Source organism: Amphibalanus amphitrite, unplaced genomic scaffold (genome assembly GCF_019059575.1).
Source record: "Amphibalanus amphitrite isolate SeventyFive unplaced genomic scaffold, NRLGWU_Aamphi_draft 000818F_arrow, whole genome shotgun sequence".
In the NCBI taxonomy this organism is placed as follows: domain Eukaryota; kingdom Metazoa; phylum Arthropoda; class Thecostraca; order Balanomorpha; family Balanidae; genus Amphibalanus; species Amphibalanus amphitrite.
Window position 1 is genome coordinate 177,167 of NW_024882312.1, and position 26,593 is coordinate 203,759.

The 26,593-nt window shown below is 51.5% G+C and overlaps 2 protein-coding genes across 3 annotated transcripts in view; one reads left to right on the forward strand and one right to left on the reverse strand.

Moving 5' to 3' along the window:
- The window catches only part of LOC122366592, a 96,056-nt gene that overhangs the window by 28,783 nt on the left and 40,680 nt on the right, over positions 1-26,593 (reverse strand). The window lies entirely within an intron of this gene.
- LOC122366593 lies at positions 11,803-13,205 on the forward strand. Its single transcript, XM_043339010.1, has one exon. It carries the CDS (start codon positions 11,844-11,846, stop codon positions 13,071-13,073), a length of 1,230 nt encoding a protein of 409 aa, XP_043194945.1. The 5' UTR covers positions 11,803-11,843; the 3' UTR covers positions 13,074-13,205.

Below are 26,593 nucleotides of genomic sequence, written 5' to 3' on the forward strand. Positions count from 1 at the left end.
CGAAGGAAGACTTGAAATGCCCAAACTCATTCTAAGAGTGCAACTGACAGTGACAAGTGTCGATGCAGTAGCAAGAACGCCTCGCAAATCGTCTCTAGAACGACAGGTGCGAAGGAAGAGTAAAAAAATAGTTTGTGATGAAAAATCAGCTTTCTGGTGGAATCAAGGTGGTTAAGTGCAACTTATGTGAAAGACTGACACCAAAAACTTTGATCTTTCAGTCTTGCCCGCGTCCAACTGCCAATACTCTCAAAACTAAGTTCTATTGAATTTGTTTTTTCCTGTCCATTGATTCAGGGCACGAAGCTGCATAAAAAAGAAAAAAACGATAAGGAGCAAATAGCCTTTGCAGGAGGCTTCAATAAGCTCTACGACAATGAGTGGAGGTGCCACGTTTCAGCGAGAGCCTTCTGTAGTGAGCACTGACAGAGAGACTGCCGACGAGGACATTCCATTGGCGGAGTAACAGACACCTGAGACGCAAAAGGTTTACACTCAGCAGTTCAGCACTCCGGGGCTGGCAGGAGCTGCGCCTTGCCGAAAAGGGGTTGACCTGCTTCTTTTACCCGGACATCAATGTGGTAGCGGAGCTGACCGAGGACAAACTGCAGGCTATCATCGACTCCCTACGGCTGATGAGGAAGCACTCGACACTCTTCATGAATTCATGAAGCAGCTGTGAGAAGCAGGCTTAACAAACTGCTGAAAGGCGGGACGGAGCCGCTCGCACAGCGCGAGGCGTGGATCCGTCTGGGACGGATGCTCGTCCGTCAGGCTGTGTATGACGGTATCGTGTTCCATCCAACGGCTAACTGCTGAGAGACCTGGTGGAGAGATGGGAGAGAACTGAGTAGCATGGTGTGCACTTGGTATATTAAATAAGTCCCTGCTCCAGGGACGGACGGCCGGTGCGAGCCCCCGGATGCAAGCCCCGGTTTGTGCGGGCCGCGGCAGCGACACAAAGCTGGGTCCGGTCATCCGGCGAGTGGGTCAGTCGGGTCAGTCAAGCGAAGGCCGGCATAACAGTGAGGGTGTGTGCCGGTGCTGTCAAGGCGGCCAGGCTCAGCCGCAGGATGACCGAGGCGGCCCCCGTCACCCGTGTGACATACCCGTGACTCGTAAGCGGGTGTGGCGGGTACTGATAAGCGATACTGCGGGTCATACATTTTACATGTGATTGTGCGCCATCACGGTGACCTTCGCCCTGCCGCATGCAGCGCTGCGAAACGAAAATCCGTGCGCTGCCCGTGCAGCCAGCTCCGCGCGCTGCCGTGTGCCGCGCCGGCGAACAATCGGGCGCTGGCTGTGGGGGCAGCCGCGCGTTACCGGGTATTGTGGTATGCAGTGCTCGGGACCACACTGTCCCGGGCTGCGAGTGTTAGGTTGAGTTGGGTGATTGCTGGTCCGTTTTGTACGTGTGTGGTCCGCTGACGTGTTTGTGATTCAATAAAATCAGGTAGCAGTGTGCCGTATGGCTTGGGCGGCGCCGGCCGCCCAAGCACAACTGATCAGCTGTGAGGTGTTTGTGATTTTGTGGAATCAGGGAGCGGTGTGCGATATTACTTTGGCGGCGCAGCTGATCAGCTGTGACGATCAGATGTGCCCAACTTTTGATGACCTTGGCTTTGCGGCGCCGGTCGGCGGCGCAGCTGATTGAGCGTCGGCTGTCATGCGACAGGCGACTGGCTGTGCCGCGGTCACGGCTGTGCCGCGCCCGGTGATTAGCCCGGGCCCAGGACGCCGCTCTGTGGCGGCAATTTGCGCGGGCTTCTCCGATCTCTTCCGGCTGGGACTTGTGCGAGGGCGGTTGTGTCGGGGTGCGCTCCGTGCAATAAATTACTACAAATTTTTTGAATACTTACATGTCTTGCTGCTGTATCTTGGTGTTGAAATGTGGCAGTGTTGTATTGTGTGCTGTTGTTGTGTTGTGAGTTCCAACAGGAAAGTCCTAACTAGAAAAAAACCTGGTGCCTGTCTCAGAGGGCAAAACCTGTGCGTTTTTTTTTTGCCAAATTGCACAGGAAAAATCCCTTTGCTTTGGTATTACGTTACGTTATATCGCTAACGTGTATGTGTGTTTATGGAGCTATCACCTTCATCCACTCCCAGGGGCCATGGTGGCAAGCCACCTAGGCCGCGCCCGGGGTGTCCGGCCAGATAGCTAGGGGTGGACCCACCCACGGTGGGCAGGTCCCGGTTGCCGCCGCCGCCGCCGCCGGAGGGACGCAGACACACGCGCTCGGAAGCCCGAAATCACACGCGGAACAATGGATTACAGAACAATCCCGATGAAACCATAAAAAGCGAAGAGAAAGGAACGAACAGAAATGTTGGCAATCCCTACCATTACCAGTCGGTTCCAGTTGGGGCTTATGGTGGCGGATGAGGAGCGCAACCGAAAAATGGGTGAGTACGGTCAATAACAGCCAAACTGGAATGGGTCGCAGCATGGGACACAGTAGCGGCAGAGAGGAAACAATAATCGGTATTAGGGTCCCCTAATAAAGTTTAGTGGCCCCTCTGGAGTGTGAAGACCAGCTGGGTCGGAGGTGGGTTGGGGGAGCGGCAGTCCGTGGGGAGGGGGCGAGGGCGGGGAGGGCGAGGGAGGAGACGAGAGGACAGACGTCAGTCAGTGAGAGGGGAAGACGGTGACAACAGAGGCGGGCCGCGAGTGGCGCGTCTCCCAACCCCCATCCCCAACGGCGCCAATGTCCTCAACATTGTCTCCTCCGTCTCTTTTTCGTTTTTTTTTATTTCTTCTCTCCCTCTCTCGTCCGACGTCGTCTCACCCACGGTTGTGGCGGATGAGGAGCGCAACCGAAAAATGGGTGAGTACGGCCAATAACAGCCAAACTGGAATGGGTCGCAGCACGGGACACAGTAGCGACAGAGAGGAAACACTAACGGGTCGTTGCGGACGGCATAGTGCCGGCTTCTCTGACGTCACCAAGCAGTTGAGGGAGGGGAGCCCGCCGCCGCGTGCCAATGGTCCCCGCGGCGGCGGCTTGTGCCCGTAAGCTCGGGGCTCCTAAATCGACATGGCCAGTCTCGAATTCTTCAGAAAATCAAAAAATGTAAATCAAGTAGATCAGGGTGAGAATCGCCGAGGAGGGCGGAAATGGTCACCGACACAGGACACTACTTGTACCAGAGGGAAATTTCGGGGGCAGCGCAAATGAATAATGGGAGTATGCAAGACGTGAAAGGTGTACAATGAATGAAGACGGACGACTCTTAGGTTAAGGACCAGTAGGAGTTGCGCTGAGCTCAGTCGGAATGATAAGATGAAATGACACCCGAGGGCATTAAGAATCTAAGCATTAATATGTCATTCAACCTAGCAAAGCCGATTCAATGTACCAGAATGACCAGCCTCAAATAACATAAGGAATCGACATCACCCGATGCAATATTGTATGCAAAAAAGGACTTCAGTCATCATTTTCTATCTTTACTCTTTCTTGTGTAAGGGTCCCCGGTAAGGGAGGCTAAGGGCTTTGGTATACCTTGGGCGGACGTTTGTCCCTCTGCGCCATTTATATCATTGGAGGACGAGTGTGTTTATTTATTTTCCCACCATGTACTGATGGGATGTGTTTGGGTAAAGTATTCCTTTACGTAATTGTCGCAACTGCGCCATTATCGCGAGTTTGGTAGCAGACGCCGAAATATGGTAACCGAACTCGACGCCATACTGTTTTGTACATTGTTGGTGATTCTCGGAATAGACGCCTGTCGGGAAGGACGCTGCCTGTTGGAGAGGACCGGGGGAATTACTCGGAAAACACGCCTACACGGGATCTGAATCACGAAACATGGTGCCGAAACCCGGGACCGAACCGGGGACCTTTAGACCCGCCGAGGCGGATGGATCTGTGAGTCATTTGTCTGGGATCTCATACTTGTTTAAAGGGGGGAGATGTTTGGGTAAAGTATTCCTTTACGTAATTGTCGCAACTGCGCCATTATCGCGAGTTTGGTAGCAGACGCCGAAATATGGTAACCGAACTCGACGCTATACTGTTTTGTACATTGTTGGTGATTCTCGGAATAGACGCCTGTCGGGAAGGACGCTGCCTGTTGGAGAGGACCGGGGGAGTTACTCGGAGAACACGCCTACACGGGATCTGAATCACGAAACAGGATGGTACTTGTGGATGTTCTTGGTACTGGTTGAGGGAAGTACTGATGGACCATAGGTGTCCTTCTATATTACAGGATGCTAGCGGCGATGTAATTGGCGGAGGTTTGCCGCATGGCGATTCTCGGCCAATAGCGTGTCAGGGCTGAAATGGTGTTTTTCTGGCGAACCGAGGTGGTTGGACGCTGCGTGCGGTGTTGGGAAGGGACTGTGTGCCGAACGATTTTGTATCTTTGCCAGAAGTCCTATGTAAAATGCAAGAGTATTGAAACGTTTGTGTTTTCTAACTACGGAGAGAAAAGACGAGACAAGACGGGGCTAGGACAGAACCTAAAAACAGAAGTGAGATTTGACTCAAGGACGCGTGGCAATCCTGGCGCATGAGTGAAATCAAGAGCAAGATAAAAATAAAGTTCAGGTAGTGAATATTGAGGATTTGGAAAATAAACCAGTAATGTTGCAATCTTACCTTAACGTAAATAACCCGAAAAGTGAAATGGAGCCATCCGGTTCGGTCTTTAAGCCCTGTGGTTATAAGGAGGGGGAAGACCCTGAGACATTTATGAGGGGATTTACAAGAGTGGCCAGGGCCAACGGGTGGTCCGACAGTCAACAGAGAGCCATCTTGCCGGCACTCTTCGGGAAGGCCCATGAGTGGCTGGCCAGAGAGTTGGAAGAGGACGTCACCCTTACAAGCATGGAGGAGGTGAAGGACCATGTGATGAAGCGGCTGGTAGGTACCGGCCGAGAATCGAAGGGTCTTCCTACATAGGTTCTGCTGGCGCTGTATTCATGTAAGCCCAAGCCAAGCTAGTAACTTTTAGTTGTCGGAACCCTCAAGAGATGGCGGTGTTGTTTTTGGTATTTGCATGGTGCTATAACAGTCGCCATGTCTCAAACATCTTCCCGGGCCCCCACCCCGGAGACAAACTCAAACCAGTCCGTTGCATCGTCAGTGACTCACGTGTCCGACTCCAGTTCGGGTCAGAGTCCACCGAGAAAGGCTCCCCGGATGACGGTGCGTCGAGCGGATCCTCTGGCAGCGCTAAGTATGAGCGAGCCGGAGACCGGGGATTCTGATTTTGATCCCGACAAACCAGGCCCGTCGGGACTCCCTCCTCCAGAGACCCGCGTGTCAACCGACAGCGAGTCGGAAGGCGACTATGATGGGGTGCCAAAATAGAGTTTTCCTCTGCCTTCTGACCGTACAAAGTACGACTATGTGGTGTACGATGACCATGAAGCCGACCCCAACTATTCTGATTCAGATGCGGCGCCCGAGTCCGAGTCCGAGTCAGATCAGACTACACCTCAAAAGGCACCCAGCCCGACTCCCGACACTGCGCGACACTTGACTCCCGGTGAAGCGTCCCCTCCCGCCGGCCCCAGTCCCGTCGAGGCCGGGCCAGTCAAAGACTGGGTGCTCCCGGCGGACTGGACCCTAAAACGCCGATGGCTGTGGTGCCCCAAGGCAGCAAGGGGTTTCACCAGGCATGCTCTGTCCCAACATGTCCGAACCTGCCAGGCTTGCCCTCTAAACCTTGAGCGCAAGGCGCTCGCCGAGGTGCAAACTTGGCAGGCGCCGCTGGCCGAGGAGCAGGTCACGTGCTCATGCGAGACAGTCGTTAAACGGACCGATAAATACGGCCTACGTAAGTCCGTGCAGCGGCACGGGAAAAACGTTCGGTCGCACCGAGGCGAGAACGTGGCGTCGATAACCGACGAGGTGCTTAACAGCGCCTTCAAAACAGTGTGCACATCAAAGTGCACCGCAGAGAGCACCGGCTTTGCGCGAGTCGTTCAGTCGGGACGCCACGTCCACGCTGCGCCACCGTCATCGGGCGCCGACTCTGGCAGCGACACGTCGTCGCGGTCACCCTCAACCGAAACGCCACGTCGCGAGGGTGACCCCACCCCGAGCAGTGACCCCGCCCCTGCTGGTGGAGCTCGCGCCTCCACCAGCAGCGGTGCTTCGGGCGGGAGGACCAAGGCCAAGGGGTATGTGACTGCAGTGTTTGGCAGTACTTTAAGCGTTGCGTTTCTGGCGCGGTTAAAACTTTCCTGGAGTGTTTATGTTCTCGAGTGGCGTCTGCGAGCTGATGTCGGGTGTTTTGGGGACTCGTCGGGGCATTCGCTGTCTGGCATTGGATTGAAGCTGTCGTCTGCAAGAATATATAGCCGAAACGGAATACTGTTGTTAAGGACCTGTGGAAGCAAGTGGGAGGACACTACAGTGACCAAGGCCGAGCGCGTCCTGGCTAAATCAGTGTCGCGCATAGGAAAACACAGCGCCCATATGACGGCCGAGATCATGGCGGAAGGAATGCCAGAGGCAACCCGGCGTTCGTACAGATATCATCTGCGCTCACTACTTGTCAAAGCCGACCTCCTCTCCGAAACAGACGGGCTCGAGTCCTTTGACTTTCGTTACCTACTCGGGTCACCAAAAAACGTTGAAAAAGTCAGGACGGTTCTCCACGCCGTCTTTCAACGACACAGCGCGACAGGGCACATCATGCTGAGCGCAATCAAAAACGTCCTCACGATCATCCCCCGGCGCGTATTCCTTCTCGGTGACGATTTGGCTGTCGAATGGAACAGCCTTGTCAACATCGTCACCGAGACCCTGAAGGGCGAAGAGGTAATCGCACGCCCGCAAAAGCGCGCCGAGCGTGTAAAACGGGCGGCCGAGCGACAGTCAGAGCTGGAGGCCGACATCGGCACCAAAGGGAGGCGCGACGTTCCGCACACCGATGGATGTCCCAAATTCGAGACGCAATGAGGGGACCGACGAGACGCAGGCCATAGACCCAGAGAGCATAGCTCCCCCTGTTTTGGCAGGTTCTATTTATCACCGCCGGGATTATGCAAGGGCAGCGGACCCAAGTGTATTCGCAGAACAGCTTCCGGGTCGGCGGAGGGGCGTTCGTGGAAGGAAGCATTCTTGGTCTATCAGTAACGGCGGCGAGAACCATGCCGCTTTGGTTATTTGGTATCTATGGTTGCTCAAGCCGCACGACTTTGGAGGGTCGTAAGGCGCACCGTGTAGGTGAGTGACATGTACTTTGTAGTTTGGTATTTGGTAAATGGCAAATGCTGATTATTTTATGTATGTTTTCTTTCGTTGCGTCTGTGTATTTGTTTGCTTAGTGCACGGTCATACGGTCATTTATTAAGTTTCTGTTTATTTCGTTTCCAGAAACCGCTTGCTTCACTATGTTTTGCCATATAAATTCATCTGTGGAGCTAAAGCGCGTTTACCTGCCGGTCGGCGCACCATCCAGAGGCCCTAGACAGCGGTCGGCGGTTATAGGTTCTATGAGCTAAACATGGCTGGCTCAGATGAGCCTCGGTCCTTTGTAGGAAGACTGCAAACACTAGCAAGAGCTGCTACGCCAGAGCTGAGCGTGGAGGCCCAGAAGCAGTTGGTGGCCGAAAAGATCACCCGTGCCGTACCCAGCCAGTGGCGTCTGATTTATCCTGGTCGCAACCCCCGCAGCTTTATGGTGTTCAAGAAATTTCTTCCCTTTACTTGCAGGGTGGGACCAGCTTAGTCCCTATCTCTTAACCATTAGCGGTTTTTTGATGACGTCAGCAGTCATTTCAACGCCCGCCATTCCTTGAACCCGAGTTTTGCTGACCTTGAGCTCCTTTTTTTATCAACGTGAAATCCGTCGTCGGCGCTGAGAAAGCCTATTGCTTTTCATTTTAATTTGAATATTAGAAGATACCCACCACTGGAACTTGGACTGATATTATACCAAGGCCGAAGATGATCAAGCTGCCTGCTATATCTGGAGCTTGGTGTTCAACTTCAACATGGAATAAAAACAAAATATCAAAGCAAACTGGATATGGTACTGCAAGTTAAAGTCCAAAGAAATTTGAAGAGCTGACAATTGACATTAATTCTTTTCCTGCAAGGTTTCCATATGGAGATCACAGTCACACCATGAAGAAATATTTTTGATGTTAACAGTTGAAAGGGGATTTATCTTCCAGTTTTGACGAAAGACGCTGCTGACTGTCTTTGGAAAAGGATGTCGGCATGAGGTGCAATTGTGCTTGTGAAGTGGTTATAACTGGTCTTTTCACAGTATTAAATTAAATGTGCCATTGCAGCCAAGTGTGTTATCATGTAAGGTAAAATCAAAACTACAATGTTGGTTTTACGAGCATTGAGAAGGCTGGTAGGTAACACCTGCCTGTGCTCGTAAATCATGCTGCCAGAGTATTCTAAATTAATTTTATCATACACTTTTGTTGTCCAGAATGGTTGCACTATTGTTTGGTATCATATTATTCCATGTAATAGAGGATTCTTCATGGCTCCGAGTGGAAGATAAGGATATCTTTTCCAAGCGGGTTACTGAAAAACCGAGCGACGAAGGAGCGAGGTTTTTCTGTAACACGCGAGGAAAAGATATCCGATCTTCCACGAGTGAGCCATGAGGAATCCTATATCTTTCTATGTTGAGGTTTATTCTTAATCAATGAAATATTATATTAAAATGCATTCATCGATGTAAAATAGATTCAGAGTAGTTTGTTCTTATTTCATAAGTTTCATCCATAAACAACCATTAAAAATGTCGTTCGGTTATTGACCCATCATCACATGAACTCTTGATTTTTCGCTATGAACCCTCGAGACCTTATCTTTGCATCTCAGAGGGATGCAGATATAACAAATTCTTATCTTTGCATCTCAGAGGAGTGCGAGATAGAAATATCCCTGCACTGTAGACCCAATGGCAAATAAACCTCAACTAGAAAGATAATATGGTAGTGTAAAGTCCGACAAACATGTTACCAGATTTGAAGCTGTTACGTTACCTAAGTACCTGTTTTTTACTGGCGTGGTGAATGTCACCTGGATTTTGTTTTGAGGTGCAGACCTAGTAACTCTGACTACATGGGTTTGAAGCTATTATCTATTCTGTTTTTACTGGCCTGGTGAATGGCGACTGATGTTGTCCATGGATGGCACTGAAACAAATTTTGAGTGTTTTGTACAGTGTTTTAATACAATGCTGAGGGCTGAAAGTTGTCTTGTTTAGAGTGGTGAAAGTTCAGGATATGCCAGCCACCATGGTGGGTCAGAGTTAAATGTGTTGCAGTCAGTTCGGCTTCGGCAAGCACACGGATGGGCATACGCATCAAGACCTGCTCTGCCATACTTTCAGCCAATTTTACCTAGGTAAGTCTTTTCTTTTTTTCTGCCAAAAGCTATGACATTGTGAATTTCAGCACTGTGGCCTGTGTGTAGCTTTCAGGAAAGCAATTCTAAATAAAGCTCTGATAAAGTGCAAAATCAGCAATGCAGCCCTCTATTACATTTTCTACAACATCTTACTTGTTCCTTGCATGGAGAGAAAAATGCAATGTTATGAATTCGTTTATTCACATAATTTGACAAGCATGCAGTTACCTGCTACTATCACTGCACAAAACAGAGCAGAAAACATCAGTTGATCAAACACAAGACATAACAGAAGTTTACAACATAGGGCTGCCGAACCTGCTTCCTCCCACCGCAGTTGATGCCATTTCCTAGCCTGGCTTGATGTGAGCACTGAATAGCTGCTCTGTCTAATTACAGCTCACTACCATTCAACTTAAACTACTCTCTTTAAAGTAAGAGTGAGAGCGTTCAGTGTTCATAGCAGCTCGACAGACGACAGACAACAAACATCTTGACAAACCAACCAGTATTTGATTTGGCTAATGATTTATGTGCTTGTTGTATCATGGCCAAACTACTTTAACAGCAATAATCCCTGTTTCATCTTGATCTTGCTTTTATTTCCATTTGAACTCAGATCTTGAAACAATCATCTGAAGTGATATCAGATACTGGCTTCTGTTTCTCTTGAAAGCAAGTTAAAACAACAATGATAAACTAAGGCAGGAGATGTGAGTTGTGGCAGTAGATTTTTGATTCAACATGTCAAACTTATATTGCTTGAGACCTCTGTGACAGACAAACAAATATTTATAGTTTTTTGATAGTTTGGATTCTTGGCTTGATTTAGCAGATCAGCTGTGAACCTTGACTTTGAAATCACATAAATGTCATGGTACCCGAACGAATCCTCGCATGACATTTCTTCGTAGCACAATTTTTCGTCCGCATTTCTTCGTCTACAAATCTTCGTCGGTGCATTTATTTGTCCCTCAATGCTTACTCTTGCATATATTTGCGTTGAAGAAGAAATGCGAGCCGATTTTCATATACCCTGGTGCGAGACAAAGTAATGCGATAGGTACGAATAAATGCCCTGACGAAGATTTGCAGACGAAGAATTGCGATACGAAGAAATGCCATAAGAATTGTCCTGGAATCCTTTATTGGCCATCATATTGACCTTGATAAGATAAACGCATCATTCGCGCAATATTTGTCGCACTTTGATACCAAACTATTGCTTCCAAATGCCGACGTAAAGAAAACCTTTATGTGACGTCATAGAAACAGCGGATTTCCCAAAAAGTAAACAAAAATAAAAGTCTTATATCTCGAAAACGGGTGAATATTTTCCGGTAAAATTTGGTAGCTGTTCATTTTCGCTCTTTGTGATTCACGCTACATCACTTTTATGCCAATTCATTAACTTTTTTGAAGGTGGGAGGGTCCCTTTAAGTGTGGCCGCAGGGGCCACTTGGCAGCAGTGTGTCGAGCCGGTTCTACACGTGAAGAAGGATGAGCATGCTTCAGATGTGGTGGGAGAAGGCATGTTCAACGGCAGTGTCCCTCCCGACTAGGGACGTCAAGAAACGAGGCAGGCGGCATCGGATCAAGAGAGAGGCAGGAGCAGGAGGCAAGATGTGTATCAAGAACAGAGACAGGTGGAGCTAGACCAAGAGAGCGACAGGAGCAGGAGGCAGGAACAGTGCGGCGGGTGGAATCGGACTGCCCAGCAGAAGTGAAAGTGGTAGTGAGCCTCAACGGAACCGAGCTTCAAGCAGTGACGTTACGGTGGCGGTTTTCTTCAATTCTAACTACAGTTTCACACTTAAACTTCACGTAACCACTCTTTCCACTTTTCTATCATTCTCCCGCGCAGAAGGGGATAGACACGAAGAGTAAGTACCGTTCTCAATTCGTTCCTTCTTGTATTCGTTCTACTTCGTCCCGCCGTTGGTCCGCCAGAGTGACCGAACGCTACAGAAGCAGTACCAACGAAGGTACCGTAGGGTTACATAAACATTAACATATAATTGAGTGCATAGTGCACACATATACTTATATATATATTAGGGTGGTAGGCAAAATATCAACTTAGTAATTTTTGTCAGGCCAGGTGATAATTTTGTTCCTTTCCCTAACGTGAGTGTGTCACAGAAATTTCACTGCGATATTCAGTTGTTTACCCCTGCCGCATCGACCTTTTCGGTACGCATCGAACCTTGGCTGAAGTCTTCCCTGAATGAGGGTTTCCTTTCTCAACAGCAGCCTTTTGATGCAGCCGTTTATATTCACGTTCTAGGTTCAAGAGTACCTCAATGATGTTGCTGTCGCGGACTCTGCCGCTACCGCCGAGCCGCGCCGGTACGTGCTGCGTTGTTATAGGGCCTTGCGTGCTGCCATCTATTGGCCTGTCTTGAACTTACTAGGGAGCGGCGGCTCCGCCATACTAGGACATAGGGCATAGGGCAGCTGCTCAACGTTCCTAAGCTGCCAAGCGCAGCTGGTCACGCAATGGCGGACGCTGTCGTAGCCTCGCTGAAGAGCTGGCGTCTCACCGATCACGTGAAGGCCATGTCTTTCGACACGACCGCCAGTAACTCGGGAGTTCGGGGAGGTGCAGCTGTCTTGATCGAAGGGAAGCTGGGCAGAGATCTGCTGTTCCTCCCCTGTCGTCACCATATTCTGGAGATCGTCTTGGCGGATGTGTTCAAGTCCCTCTTCGGGCCAACTTCTGGCCCGGAGATCCCCATCTTCAAACGCTTCAAGGAAAAGTGGTCCTTTGTCTGTCGGGATCGACCGGAGGAGGGTGCGCTGGATAAAGAAACGGCCGTCATCCTCGCTGGACATCAGGATCTCAAGACTGCTGCTTTGGAGTATGCCATGGAGACTGTGGAGCAGGACCACCAGCGCGACGACTTCCGCGAGCTCTTGGAGCTCACGATCGTCTACCTTGGCGGAGTCCCTCCCAGAGGCATTCGGATCATGGCACCCGGAGCCATGCACCAGGCCCGATGGATGGCCAAAGCAATCTACGGATTGAAGATCTTCCTGCTCCGGAGCCAACTCAAGCTGACAGTGAAGGAGACCACGGCCCTGAGAGTTTTCAGTCTCTTCGTCACCTTGGTGTACACTGAGGCCTGGTTCCGTGCTCCCCAGGTTCTGGAAGCCCCACTCAACGACTTGAACCTCTTCAAGAAGATTCGATCTTTTTATGCTATCGACGCGGAAACGTCAAAGATAGCAGCAGAGGCCATGGGACGCCACACATGGTATCTTGGGGAGGAGTCCGTGGCCCTCGCCTTTTTTGACCCTCGCGTTCCCTCAGAGACAAAGAGGGAGATGGCAGCAGCCCTCAAGACGGAGATGGACGGTCGTCCGCCCAAGAGACCAAAGCTTGGGGATCCCGCCTCTCTGCCACTCCCCGATCTCGTGACGGCAAGAAGTAAAAGATTCTTCGAGATCCTGGGAACCGAAGTGGGGTGGATGGAGAAGGTGCCAGACGACTGGGTGGACGATGTATCCTTCCAGACTGCAAAGAAGGTTGCGTCTGCCCTTGTCACGGTCAATGACAGGGCCGAGCGCGGCGTGAAGTTGATCCAAGACTACAACGCGCTCCTCACCAAAGACGAGAGCCAAAAGCAGGCACTTCTCCATGTGGTGACGGAGCACCGGAAGCGATTCCCCAATGCCAACAAGTCAACAGTCGCCGCCGCGTCCACTTCCACTTCTGTCGTCCACTGATGACTTCTTATCAGACTTCTCATCCAACGTTCTACGATAGCACTTACTGCTGAGCGCCAAGCGTCGCTACCATGTGTGTAGGCTTTGCTGCGAAATTTCGCTTTTTGTGACTGTATGCAAATATATGTTTATAAGGGAAAATTTTGATTGATGTGCGGCACGGGTTAATGAAGCACGAAGGCTCTCAAATTTTGCACACAGTGATTATCTTCCAAAAGGAACAAAATGAGGCACTGGCCTGGAAGAAAGGAAAAACTTTGAATTTTCAGCACCACACTAATATATATATATATATATATATATATATATATATATATATATATATATATATATATATATATATAAAACGCTTAGGGGGGCTCGGCGACGGGTCGGCAGGTGACGGCCACAGCCCCGGATACGTGATCTTCGAGCAAATTGGCCCATCCCGTCCCTGCCAGCTTTTCTTTTGTTCTTTCGGAAACTTTCACTACAGCTCTCCCCTTCCAGGTGAATGTAAAGTTATGTAGGTACCCGGTTGTGCGAGTTTCCTCGCTGGGCAGGATTGGTTTCCTGCCAGCAAGCCAGGGACTGTTCTTCTTTCGGAGACTTCACTTCATATTCCAAGTGAATATAAAGTTATGTAAGTACCCGGTTGTGTGAGTTTCCTCGCTGGGCAGTGGGCAGGATCAGTTTCCTGCCAGCTTTTCTTTTTTATTCTATTGGAGACTTTCACTATAGCTCTCTCCTTCCAAACGAATATATGAAGTCAGATACCGGTGCGGTAGTCACCAGCGCTGATGCTGCGGCTCGAGGGTTGGCCACCGGTAGCGTCATTCTATGGCTCAACGGAAATGAATTATACAGTAGTCTCTCTGGGCTGGCCGTTTCTTCCTTTAGGGATTTGGATGCTATCGGCTACGCGGCCCGGGCCGTGTTACATCGTCTTCGTGACCATGCAGTTTCCGTCGTCGTCCTCGGCCCCCTGCCGCGACCTGCCATGGGGAAGTGAGCGGCATAGAATGGACAGCGAGGGCGGCCGACGGTTTGGAACGAACGTTAAAGAAACGGGATTTCTGAGGTGTGACGTTTGTTCCCTTAGGACGGGTACTAACCCGAAAGATGTGGCGAAATGACCAGGCTTTGGCGCAGTGTCATCATTGGTTTAAGCCAGACGGAGTATGCCTCTCCGCTGAGGGCTACGAAAGGGTGGCAGATGCGACTCACTTTGCGATCTGGTTGAAACTGGGAGCCAGCTGCCGCTAATACCGGGGTGCGCGAGGAGCAGCGATGTGTGGACGGTGGTGATTGACCCGGAACAGGCGATAGCAAGAAGAACTATACGATAAGGACCTGAAATTAAAGAATTTCATTTAACAAAGTTCATGTAGCTGGCACAATTAGACGAGCCTCAAGGTAGAGATAGGAAAAATGAGATCACGGGATTGGGCGTGAACACAGGGTGCAAGGTGTTGTATGGCAGTTTGAGTACCGGCTGCGATAAGTGGAGGCCACTGTCCGCCGGCTCTCCGCCGCAGGCAGACGTCAGATGACGTCAGCGCCCGGCGGCCAATCATCGGGGAACATCAAGGGCATTCCGAGCTCGGATGCAGCGACGGTAGGATGTCGTCGCATACCCTGTGTTTTTAGTTGGATGCAGTTAAATATACATACAGGGTGGGCCAAAAAAAGTGTGTCACTTTTCAGAAGCTATTTCTCGAAAGTGGTAAAAGATACCAAAAAGAAACTTTCACAACCAAAAGAAAATCGTTTGACAAATTATATGATACCCATTTTATGTAAAGTGTCAATCGAACTGACGTTGCCATCATCATTTCAAAAATGGGATCTGTGCGTCTCTATTTTATTTGCGCATGCGTGCTCGAAGTGGGCACCCCTCGCTGAAGGCCATCTGAACGCGCTCCAGGAAGCTGGCGCCCACCCTCTCCGCGGTGTCTGCTGGCACTTCACGCACGTACTGCTCGACGCTGACACGCAGCTCCTCCAGGCTACCGGATTTGTTGCGTTAGACGCTGTCCTTGCAGGCTTCCCAAAACCAGTAGTCCAGCGGGTTGAGGCCAGGACTGTGAGGACTGAGGAGCCCACTACTCTTCGCTTTCCTTGGAGATCACGCGGCGACCGAAGAGATCTGGGAGCAGCCGCAGCAGTGCAGGAGTGTCTCTCGGGCCGTGTGCAGTGGCGCTCCATCTTGCATGAACCAATCTTGTCGCTGGACGGCGCCATGCGGTCCAGCGCGGACGCCCGGGCGGGGTCAATGACCGCCGCCGGCGTGGGCTCGGGACCGATCGCCGGCCCGCCAGCTGACGGCCGCCGGCCGCCTGTTGAGTCTGTGGGACCGGGCCCGCGGCTGCACGAGGGGATCAGCCTGCAGGAGTTTGGGACGTGGGAGACCCGTGTCCGGGCACACGCCAGGCGTGCCAGGTGGGACAGCCTTCCCATCGAGGAGCAGACGGCGGCTCTCCTCGCCCTGCTCGACGACTAATGGACAAGAACTCTCCAGCACGGGCTGGACATTGCAACGCCCAACACATGTGAGAATCTTGTCGCGGCGTTCAGGAAACACCTGCGCGGGCAGCGCAGCGTTGTGCTGGACAGACGTGAGTTTTTCATGCGCCAGCAGGAGCCCAGTGAGACTTTCGATGATTACCTAGTAGCGCAAAAGGAACTCGCTCAGTTTTACGACTTTTGTGTTCACTGTCGTGACGAACAGTTTCGTGATCGCCTGGTGAATGGGATCAGCGACCAGGAGTCTCTCCAGGCCATGCTGGCTGAGCCTGAACTGACGTTGGAGAAGGAAATCAAAGTCTGCCGGGCAAACGAGAGTGCCAAACGAAACGCTGGGGTGCTCCGTCCGGCCACGGTGCAGGCGATGTCGGCCTACCGGCGCGGCCGCAGCCTGCGCCGCCCCAGCCCAGCACCGGCTTCGGACGCCGGCCGGCGGCGCTGGTCCAACGACGGCAGCGGAGGCAGTCGTTCACCGGCTCCACGGAGCCGCGGCACCGGCCGGCGGCCGGCCCAGGGACCACGACAGGCGCGCCGGACGGGGCGATCGGCATCACAGCCCGGAGCCCAGCGACCGGACGTGTGGTCGCTGTGGCCGCCGCCGGCACTCCTCTGGTGAGAGGCGCCCGGCCAGACAGGCCGCCTGTTTCGAGTGTGACGTCACCGGCCATTTCGCCCGCATGTGCCCGAGCGCCAGTGGCCGGAGGACTCCTTGAGCGGCCGGCCGCGGGCCGTCACCGTCGGCAGGCCGCCGGCGGTCGGTCCAGGCCGTCATAGCTGACGTGCGCGTGCGGAGCACGTCTGACCGCCGGTCACCGAGAGTCCGTCTGCAGACACGGCACAGCGGCGAACTCCGAGCGATGCTGTGGACTCCGGATACAGGCGCAGAGGTCTCCTGCATCGGACCGACCCAAGCTGAACAGCTCGGCGTGGACCCGAGGAGCCTCTCGGCAGCGTCGGAGCGGTCCTACGACGCCAACGGACAGGAGCTGCAGTGCAATGGCCAGTTTGCATGCGACTTGTCACTCGGTGACAGATCGACCTCAACGACTGGAATCGTTCTACACGGACTGAACGCTGCACTGCTCGCGTGGTTCGACGCGGTTCATCTGGGTATCCTACCCCCGGATTATCCGCAGCAGATCTGTGCAATGAAATAGCGGCGCGCGCCCCTCCGCGCCGCAGCCGCCGCCGCCCGCCGGTGCGGCGACTGGCCCGACATCTAGCGGCCCGCCCGTGGCGTCTCGCCTGTTAGGCCGAGATGTAGTGACGTCGAGTGACGTAGTGTCGGTATAGTGTATGTTGTGGTGTCAGTGGTAACTCGGCAGGCCGACGGGCCCTAAATTGAGGAAGGCCCGGGATGGGACAGCATGGTAGCCTCCGGTGAGTTTTTATTTAGCTTCTTTGTTAGATGGCGGAGAGCAGACTGAAGACGACACTTAAGACCCTGTTAGCGCGGAAGTATTCAATTTAATGGACATTTATCCCGCCTGGGGGTCAATCGTTCATTTGGTCACCGGCACTACTGGATGGGAATTTTTGGGGGCAGCACAAACGAATAGTAGCATGTAAGACGTGAAAGGGGAAAGGTGAATGGAGACGGATGAATCTTAGAGTAAGGACCAGTAGGCGTTGTGCTGAACTCGGTCGGATCGATCACATGAAATGACACTCGAGGGCATAAGGAATTTAAGCACTAATATGTCATTCAACCTCGCAAAGCCGATTCAATGTACCAGAATGACCAGCCTCAAATAACATAAAGCACCGACCATCACCCGATGCAATATTGTCTGCAAGGGAGGACTTTCATCACTTTCTATCTTTTCTCTATCTTTGTTCTTCCTCTATTATATCTTCTCATTTTCCTCTTTGACCGTCTATCGAGGGAGTACTGACGAAAAATAGCGTTTTTCTTCATTTCTAACTATAATTTCACACTTCAACTTCACTTTTCCACTTTTCCCACTTTTCTATCCCTCTTCCGCGCTACACTCTGTTGTTCTGAGTCTGGTTAGTTAAATATACGTCATGTTGAATGTTATCTTTCAACATAACAGTGATGGCTCTGACGGGGCTGCTGCAAGACTATAAAAGCGGCTGCAGGAGCTGGAGCTGGTTCGAAGCTCCGAGTTGGTGTGGGCGCCGGGTCAGGCCGGACCGCGGCTGCACCGGGAAGGACGGCAACGCCGCACAGCTCGACATGGAGAGGCGAGCTGTGGTTGCCGCCTGACAGAGTTGTGCCTGCAGAACAGCTCTGGTTGTCGTCCGCCGCATGGAGTCAGTGTATCAGCAGCTGCGGAAACAGCGCCGTTGGATGATGCAGCTGGACGGAAGAGCTGCGGCTCAGCGTACCGGGCTGTAGCTGACTGACAGGACTGTGCCGCCGGACACGCTGAACGCTCGCAGCAGTGGGGTGAAATGTGTGCTGGCGAGTAACGCTCGCAGCAGTGGCGGAGATGCGTGCTGGCGAGTAACGCTCGCAGCAGTAGCGGATATTGTAACATTGTCAGATGCTGTAGGCCATATGTCAGAGGTTGTATGTGTGACGACCGACGACCGAGGCGACCCCTACTCTGAGTCGTCGACTGCGCCGGCCGCCGCCGGACAGTCGGAATCGGTCACAGAGCAGAATCGGTCACAGAGAGAGTGGTTCACAGTCAGAGAGAGTCGTTCACATTGAGTTCAAGAAATACAAGGGTGGCCGAACAGAACTCTTTATCAAGAAAGAAAACACGGCGAACAGTTAATTTGTTACATATTTTTGGTGCCGTGACCCGGATTTACGTCGGGACGTTCTTCTCTTCAGGTTTTTCTCTTCAAATTCTTCTCTTCAAGCTCTTCCCTTCAAGTCATCATTGGGTCTCGTCGCGTCGGTACTGTAACGAAATTCATTCATACCCCGTCCTCCACCTCCCTCTGTACTTACCGCCCAGCCCCCTTACCCACTAACAATATCCTTATATGGTCCTCGCTCCTCACCTGTGACGCCTGTCCTGGCCCACTTCTGATTGGTGCTATGATATGACGTGCATCTGTATGTATGACGTGTGTGTATGACGTTTCGATATAGTTAGCAGCCGACGCCGAGCGCCGAGCAGGATGTGTGAAAGGAACATTCGAAAGCTAACCGCCGTAGTGGCCTGACGTGCTGTTGTTCAAAGTCTCGGCCGATTGTTTATCACTTTTGGATTCTACCGCCAAACTTACAATACATGCTTGAAGCAAAAAAAAAAAACCGTGTTGGTTGAACGGCTCAAACAAGAGGTCCCGAAACAGACTATCACAGAAGAAGAAATTGTTTATTTAACATTTACATTTGCTACAGGTACAAGATGTGGGCGAAACTGTTCTTCCTGGCTCTCCTGTCGTTCTTGCTGACACCCGCTGCGACCAATGTTCTCTTCTTGCCTCGCGGAACCCTCTATGCTTCGTTTAACCACTGGACGCTCCATTTTCCCATTGCGACGCGGACATCGTGGACCCGGCAGACTGACCCGGCAGAAAAAAAGAGGAACGAGGGGCGGAATGATCTTCCGGAGGCGGGAAGCACGGAGAAGGGAAACGATCCGTTCCAGTTTCATCAAAACATGGAAGCGCGAAGGGAAGTGGATGCAAAACGAGCTTGATGAGACCTAACTGACCTAATTTGCTTGGAGGTATGGCGATGTGCGACATTTGTGGCGCGGCATTGATGTCCAATACCGTGTCCAAGACAATGATAACTAGTATGTTTTATTTCCAAAAACCATGCTTATGTAAGGGACAATAAACCCCCACGGGTAGAAACATGCGAGCACAATAGAAGAGAGCTGCAGCAGATATTACTTTTGAAGTTTAATGTTTTTTTTTACTATTTTGAATAGTCACTGTTAAGACTACTAAAACATATGCTCAACTGAATAGGTGGCACTAGGAAATAGCGTCAGGCAGCCTGTCGTTTTAGGTGTTTCCGGCATCCTTGGCGCTAGCATTTCTGTTTGCGTATGGATTCAAGGAGGCTAGGTAGACTTACTACGCATTTCAGACCCTCTGGAACAGTCCTTTTTGGCCCATTCTCGTTACCTATACGCTTGATTTCAACCAAACTTTGACACAATGTGTTTCAAGGGCCTACCTAATTTTTACTAATATGGTCTTTTAACAAAATGTCAAAATAAAAGGCACTTGTCGTTGACTTGTAATGGTAAAAATTGATCGGAAAACTCTGCACCGTGGTAGAGGCTAGCATGGCGTTGCAGCGTCAGCTGTTGCGCCGCAGCTAAGCTCCGCCCACTGTGCCGCGACACCGGGACCGGTCATTCGCCGCTCGAGGTCAGAGCGGTGCGGAGCTCTGACGGACTGGAACGAGACACACGCTAACGCAGGCATCATTGCGTGAATATTGTAAATGTCGTATCTGGCGCGGAGAGAATAAGGATGAAGAATTCAATGCAGATCGGTGTATGTATAAAACAATAAGCACTCCTAGCTACAGAATGTTATTCCCTATGCAGACTTAAAATAATCTTATTTTCAATAATTTATAGCGAGCCTCTCCGCAGCCGTTTTCCTACAGGCTATTGTGCATTTAAGGAGTAACGGGACAGAATTCACCGGACTGTCTTTGCAGTCAACGGCCTTATTTAATTGAAGATATCCACATAGATACTTGTAGGCATTTCGTTTTTTTTTTTGTTTAAAATATTTTTGTTTTTTTTGGGGGGGGGGTGAAAATAATAGGTAAATCTTTCTATGACATTTCCACAATGCTTTCAGAATGTTGTTGATAGATCTTAGGCCCGAAAAACAATAAAACAGGGAAAAATATAGGATGACTCAATCTGAAAATGTAGATATGCAATATCGAGAGTTCATGATCTCCCGTCCTTCACTCCCCTTTGTCAGTCTCTCGTCTATACGTTTATAGTATATTGTCTCTCGTCTATAGCCTAATCTCTATCTTCGTCACTTGTCTCTGGTCTATCGTCTTCGTCTCCTGTCTCTGCTCTAGCGGCTATATGCATATTGTTTGTTGTCCACTAGCCAACGTTTACCGTTCGTCTCATTGTCACTTTGTCTCCTTTTCCTTTCTCTTTCTTCCTCCGTCCTTATTTGTCGTAGAACAACTTATTAAAAGTTCATGACATGCAAACAAGTGCTCCACTCCGCTGCGCTGCGCGCGCGGCCCGCACGCCGGCCGGCCGGACTGCGACTGCCGCCGACATGACCCGAGGCTGGACCGCAAGTGGGCGGAGCCAAGCCGCAGTGTGCTAGTGCGTCTCGACCAATCAGAGGGGAGACAGCGTCCAGCCTGTGTCAGCCTCTAAGCAGGGCTCTGACGACCTTAACATTATCAGTCAATGACAAGTGCCTTTATTTTTCATTTTTCGTTAATAGACCATATTGATAAAAATTAGGTAGGGATCTCAAACTACCAATGCCAAAGTTTGGTTAAAATCAAACGCATATACAACGAGAAATAGCCGAAAAGGACTGTTCCACAGGGTCTGAAACGCATAGTAGGTCAATTTATTTTGCGTTAACGGGATATTGAGCCTGCATCTGTCAAAACAGATTCCAGGGGTCTGAAGTCTCCCTGATATTAACCACTTCATGGTCGTTGAGTTCTTCGCCAAATCTGATGTGTCTGCTGAAATTCGGGCCGTGAAAAATAAAAGGTAAGGCAATGCATCGTATACAGAAGAGCTGTTCACTATTCAGCCGGAAACTTTTAGTATCTGACAGGCCTTTTCCATGTCACAATAGTCATGTGTACTGTTTTGTCTTTGTCGCGCATTGTTTGTCTTTGGTTGCGTGATACGGCCTTCTCTATGGAAATAGAGGTGAGGAGTTTTCCGGTGAAAGTGGCGTGTGGAAATGGCTAGAGTAGCTCCGAAAAACGTGACGGTAACGACCGCGAAACGAACGAGAGCGACACATTTGCATTTATCTAACTTATGAACGTTCCGTAACGTGAGAGATGGTATATATTTCTGGCGACGAGGATGAGATTCAGGTTATAATGTCGAATTACGACGTGCCGACGCCCGCGCCATTTCTGCCGCAGGCCGGTCTCCCGACGCGGCCATGGGCAGTCTGGAGAGATCACTTCGTGGAGGTTTTCCTCGTAGCTGCTGCTGGCGATGGACCACCCATCTCTCCCACAGTCAGCAAGGCTCTGCTCATCTCCTGCCTGGGAGAAGAGTAATAAGAATAACATACAGAGACAAGTTCTATCAAAGTTAATGTGACAGAGTGAGGATATGATGTGTGCTCGTTGTGACTGGTGACGTGTACTTTGCAATGCGCTGATAGTTTTTTCCGTCTTTTCAGCACGGGAAGGGCCAGTTATGGAAATGATGCTGAAGGATATGTGTGCATCAAAACCATTGGGCAGGAAACAACAGTGATTGCGAAGGTAAGACCTGAGCAAGCACAGGGTGAATATCCCCCCCCCCAATATCGTGTCTCTGCTGTCATATGCTATGACGGATGTGAGGTGCTACTGACAGAAGCCAGCTCTGTCTAATGTGAAGAACCTGCCTCCATTCAAAGTGTCAGACGAGGAACAGAAACTGAAAACTCGAGTGCCTCGAGTGCAAAGTGATGCATTCATACAAGAAGCTGTAAACATGCTGATCCAGAGAGGACTGCCTGTAAAAGCACAGGCTTTGAAGCTGATGGGGCTGGCAAGCAGCAGCATGGACATGATGTACTCGACCGCCTGGTGCATGTGTACCATGACACCACGGTCAAGGAGAACGCATCATATGCATCCTTTCTGGCTCTCTGCAAGGACAGCATCAGTGAACCCGATTGCAAATGTAGGGGAGCGGGAGCGTCCCCCTGGGGGAGCGGTCGTCCCAGCTTAGTTGCTATGATTGTAATAGTAAGTCTTGTTAAAATTGTACGCGCGGGGTATTTAGGCAGGGGGTGGAAAGAAGGCAAGCGCGGCGGGAACCGCACGGGCACATCGGCCGCCACCTTGGGTCTCGAGGCGGCTGATAAGGGCGAGGCCTACTCGAGCGAGGGACGAGACGAAAGCAGGGTAGAGGAGATCGGGGCTCTTGGTGTCTGGCTGCCGTCCGGTACGGACATCGAGCGCTCGACTGCTCTCTGCTGCTGGCTCACCTGGCTCGAGGTAGGTTCCTGTCACGCAGGGATTGTAGCTGGGCTCAAAACACATCCCATAGTTTAGGATAGGAGCACCGGGGTGGAGGGTTAGGTAGATTCGCGAGTCGTTAACCGTTAGGGTAGTGTTAGGGTAGAAATTTGCGGTATGTGGATAGCCATCGTCGTTTCGGAATGTTAACTCACGCAGTCCTTTATATCGTTCCTTTATAACGGTGTGGTCCCGTGAGGGATACCCGGACGAACTCGTCACGGACAACGGGACGCAGTTCACCAGCCGCGAATTCCAGTCGTACCTGAAGCAGCGCGGTATCCGTCACCTGCGGTCATCAGCCTTCTGGCCCCGGGGGAATGGAGCGGTCGAACGTTTCAACCGCACTCTCAAGTCGTGGTTCATCGCAGCGGTCAACCAGTCCGAAGTCCCCTTCCAGCAGTATCTGCAGCTGCGGCTGGCGCGGTACCGGTTGCCGCACTGCTCGACCGGCAGGGCGCCGTCGGAGCTGCTGCACGGCCGGATCATGCGACTCCAGCTGCCAGTGTTCGCCCAGCAGCCGCCTCCGGACCCCGCCGTCCGTCTCCGAGTGGAGAAGCAACAGTGGCGCAACAAGCGCAAGTACGATGCCCGGCACGCCACGCGCCGATAGCTCAAACATTAACTATCTGTTCTGAAGTCTTTTTACGGCACAAGGAAGCCCCTCACGTTTACTTTGCTGTCCTTTGAGCTTTTTTTCAAATCACGTTATCTTCGACTGATTTTCAAATGTGTTTTTTATTTTATTTTAAAGCTAAAAAACGGTGCAAAAGATTCCTCTTCATCTTGGGAGTACGGGCGTATCAAAAGTTATGTGATAATTTGCCTAAAAGGGGACCAAAAATGACTTTCCCTATTTCTTATGTAGCAATCTGACATCACCCGCAACAAACATATTTGCCCATTACTTGGCAAATATAGGTGATAGAAAGGCGCGGTAACTTGCAAAGGATGCCCCGTGGGATAAGAAAGCGATACCAGGGTAGGACACTCCTCCAGCTGCTCTATTTTTCATAAAAAATGTATTTTGTATGTTTTTTGCGCCCTGCGAAAGGCTGCGGGTGACCGTCAGATTGCTACATAAGGAAATCAGGTAATGTCACGTGGACTTAAGACCCGCAACAAACAAACGAATTTCCTTTGTTTAGAAGGAAAGCGCGTGCGACGTTATTAGCTTCGGCGAAAGCGTAGCGATACGAGAATCTCGACCCCGTCCTGACACCATGGCTTCTTCAGGTCGCTCAACTCCCAACGACGCAGGCGAGCCCTACTACGAGGCACCAAACCGTCAACAGCGTAAGCGGGACGACTACAGGAGCAAGAAAAATGATGTCACGACAACGCAGCGCAGCAGCAAACCATCACAAGACTTCCCGAAACGCGAACATCGACGCGACCGCGGATCATTCAAGGAGAAACTCTCAGCTTCAAAGAGCAAGCAAGCGGCTACGGCAGCAAGCGGCGAAAAACTCGCCAAGCTCACGGAGATAATGAAGAGCTCCACATTCTGGGATTCAATCACCGGAGCCGCATCCGTCACCCACGAGTTGTCCGCCACGTATGGACTGGACACGTTCTCGCTACACAAGCAGGGCGAGAGAGTGGCAAGCCGCGACGAAGAGACTGGCCCCGTCCGCCTCGTTGACATGGGAATCTACAACACGCGCAGGGAGCAACAACAGCGCTACTGGATCAACCGGCGCAACATCCCTCAGCAGGACATGGGAGCCTATAACACCACGCTTCCGATGTCGCTGACCGCGCGCCACAAGCTGCTCGGAGCTGCAGGCACCCTGACCACGGATACTACGAAGGTAGTGGAGGTACAGGCCGATCTCACGACCCAAGAAGTGCGGAACACCATCTTTTACCGCCACAACAAGGCGATGCACGCCCATCTGGGAGCGTACCTAACGCTCGTCCCGGACACCATCCTTCTGGGATACATCCTGAAGAACTGGACGCAGTGCACAGCCGGAGAGGCTGACGTTGTTCGTGCGATCATCAACCGGATGAAGACGATCACAGGCGAAACCAGACAGGTGGCTCACCTCGACTGGCAACGAACGCTGACGTACTTCACCGGAATGGCCCCATCCTTCCGGACGAAGGCTGTGTACGCCGAGCTCGACATGCTCGCCCGCCCAGGCGGCGTCTGGCCGGACCAGCTTTCACCTTCCATCGCCACGCTCACCGACATGGCTGATGCGACGGCTCGCTCGAGAGTCGCGCTCAAGAGTTACACATACTCTCAGCTCTTCGTCGACGGACCAATGCGTGAGCTCTATTCGTTCGTCAGAGAGACCGATCTCACGAAAGAGACTCGCTGGGATCATACCGAGGACAGCCCCCTCATCCGCCAAGCGCGCTTTGAAGAGGTGGACATCGCAGGCCGTGCAGGCCCGGACAAGGGAAAAGCGGAAGCTTATATGTGCGAGAATGTCATATCAAGCATGAAGTATGCCGCGTCCTACACCGAGAGCGATGAAGTCGCATGGCAGGAGCTCTGGCTCCCAACCAGCCGCGGAGGTGTACCAGTACGTGTCACCCGCAGTCTCTGTCTATCGGACATCAAGACGCAACTGTCGCAGCGTGAAGATGCCGAGTGAGCAGTCTCTGCCAACAACCAGTCCTCCTCAGGACTGAGTGCCATACCATCGGGCACTCCCGAAGGTCACCAAGACCCGGGGGAGTATAAAGATACCGCGTTGACCCTATATCTTAAAAAGCAACAGGAAATCTTCTAACAATGGTTAATCTTCTAAATTCTAACATTAACAATGGAAATCTTCTAACTTCTAACAGCCGGCTGTGACGTCACGGTCACTTGACCTCATTTTTTTTTATTTTTCGGTTTTTACCCATAGACTTGTATGTAATCTATGGTGCTGATTCAGAAAAACTGTGTTTTAAAACAATATTTACGTTACCATCACAATAAAGCTAAATAAGTTCTCTGTTGTTACAGGGACGTGGCAGCGTCGATGGCGCACTCGAAGGACACTCAGCTGGGAGTATATGACGTGCACGGCGGCGTGGCAGTATCAGCGAGGTTGCGAGGCCACGACGCCATCATCAGGGAGCGGGAGCGGCTCTTCACAGCAGAAGACAGCAGTAGCAGCAGTGACTCAGAATGGGATGAGTCCCTAGGGATCACTGGCACCGCCTCTCCCGCTGCCGCTCAAGCCGCCGCGGACAACTCCACCAACTCCATCAACTCCACCAGTGCAGCCGATGCTGCTGCCGCAACCGCTCTGGTAGCGCTTGCTTCTGGTCGGGCCGAGGATCCCGCAGCCGCCGCCGGGCCATCAACACATGGTCCCGCCGCCGCCGCCGGGCCATCAGCCGAAGGCCCCGCAGCCGCCACCGGGCCATCAGCCGAAGGCCCCACCGCCGCCGCTGTCTCTAGAGGTCCACCTCCGCGCAAACGCCAGACCGCTGGCAGGCAAGAAAGAACAACCTGGTCTCCAGCCGAGTCTCAGGCTCCAGCGGCTGCATGTCGGGACTTTATAACTGGTCAAAAGCGGCGCTATGACTCTCGTGACATCAGCGCAGAGGTAAGCCAAATGCTGAGCCGCTTCACGGCTCAGCAAGTGTACGATAAGGCCAAATACCTGCGGAAGCGACACACGAACTAAGTGCCAAACCACTCGGTGACCTGGTGACGTCATCATTGTATGTGAGTTACCTGCGGATGCGACACACGAACTAAGTGCCAAACCATTCGGTGAGCTGGTGACATCATCATTGTATAGGAGTTATGTTGGACTCAGCTTTTGCAGGATAAACCCTTGCTTTTACGTTGGTGTTCGTCATCGGAGATACATTTGTTGTAATCCTTAGCAATTTCTGAATAAAAATAACAAGACCATGT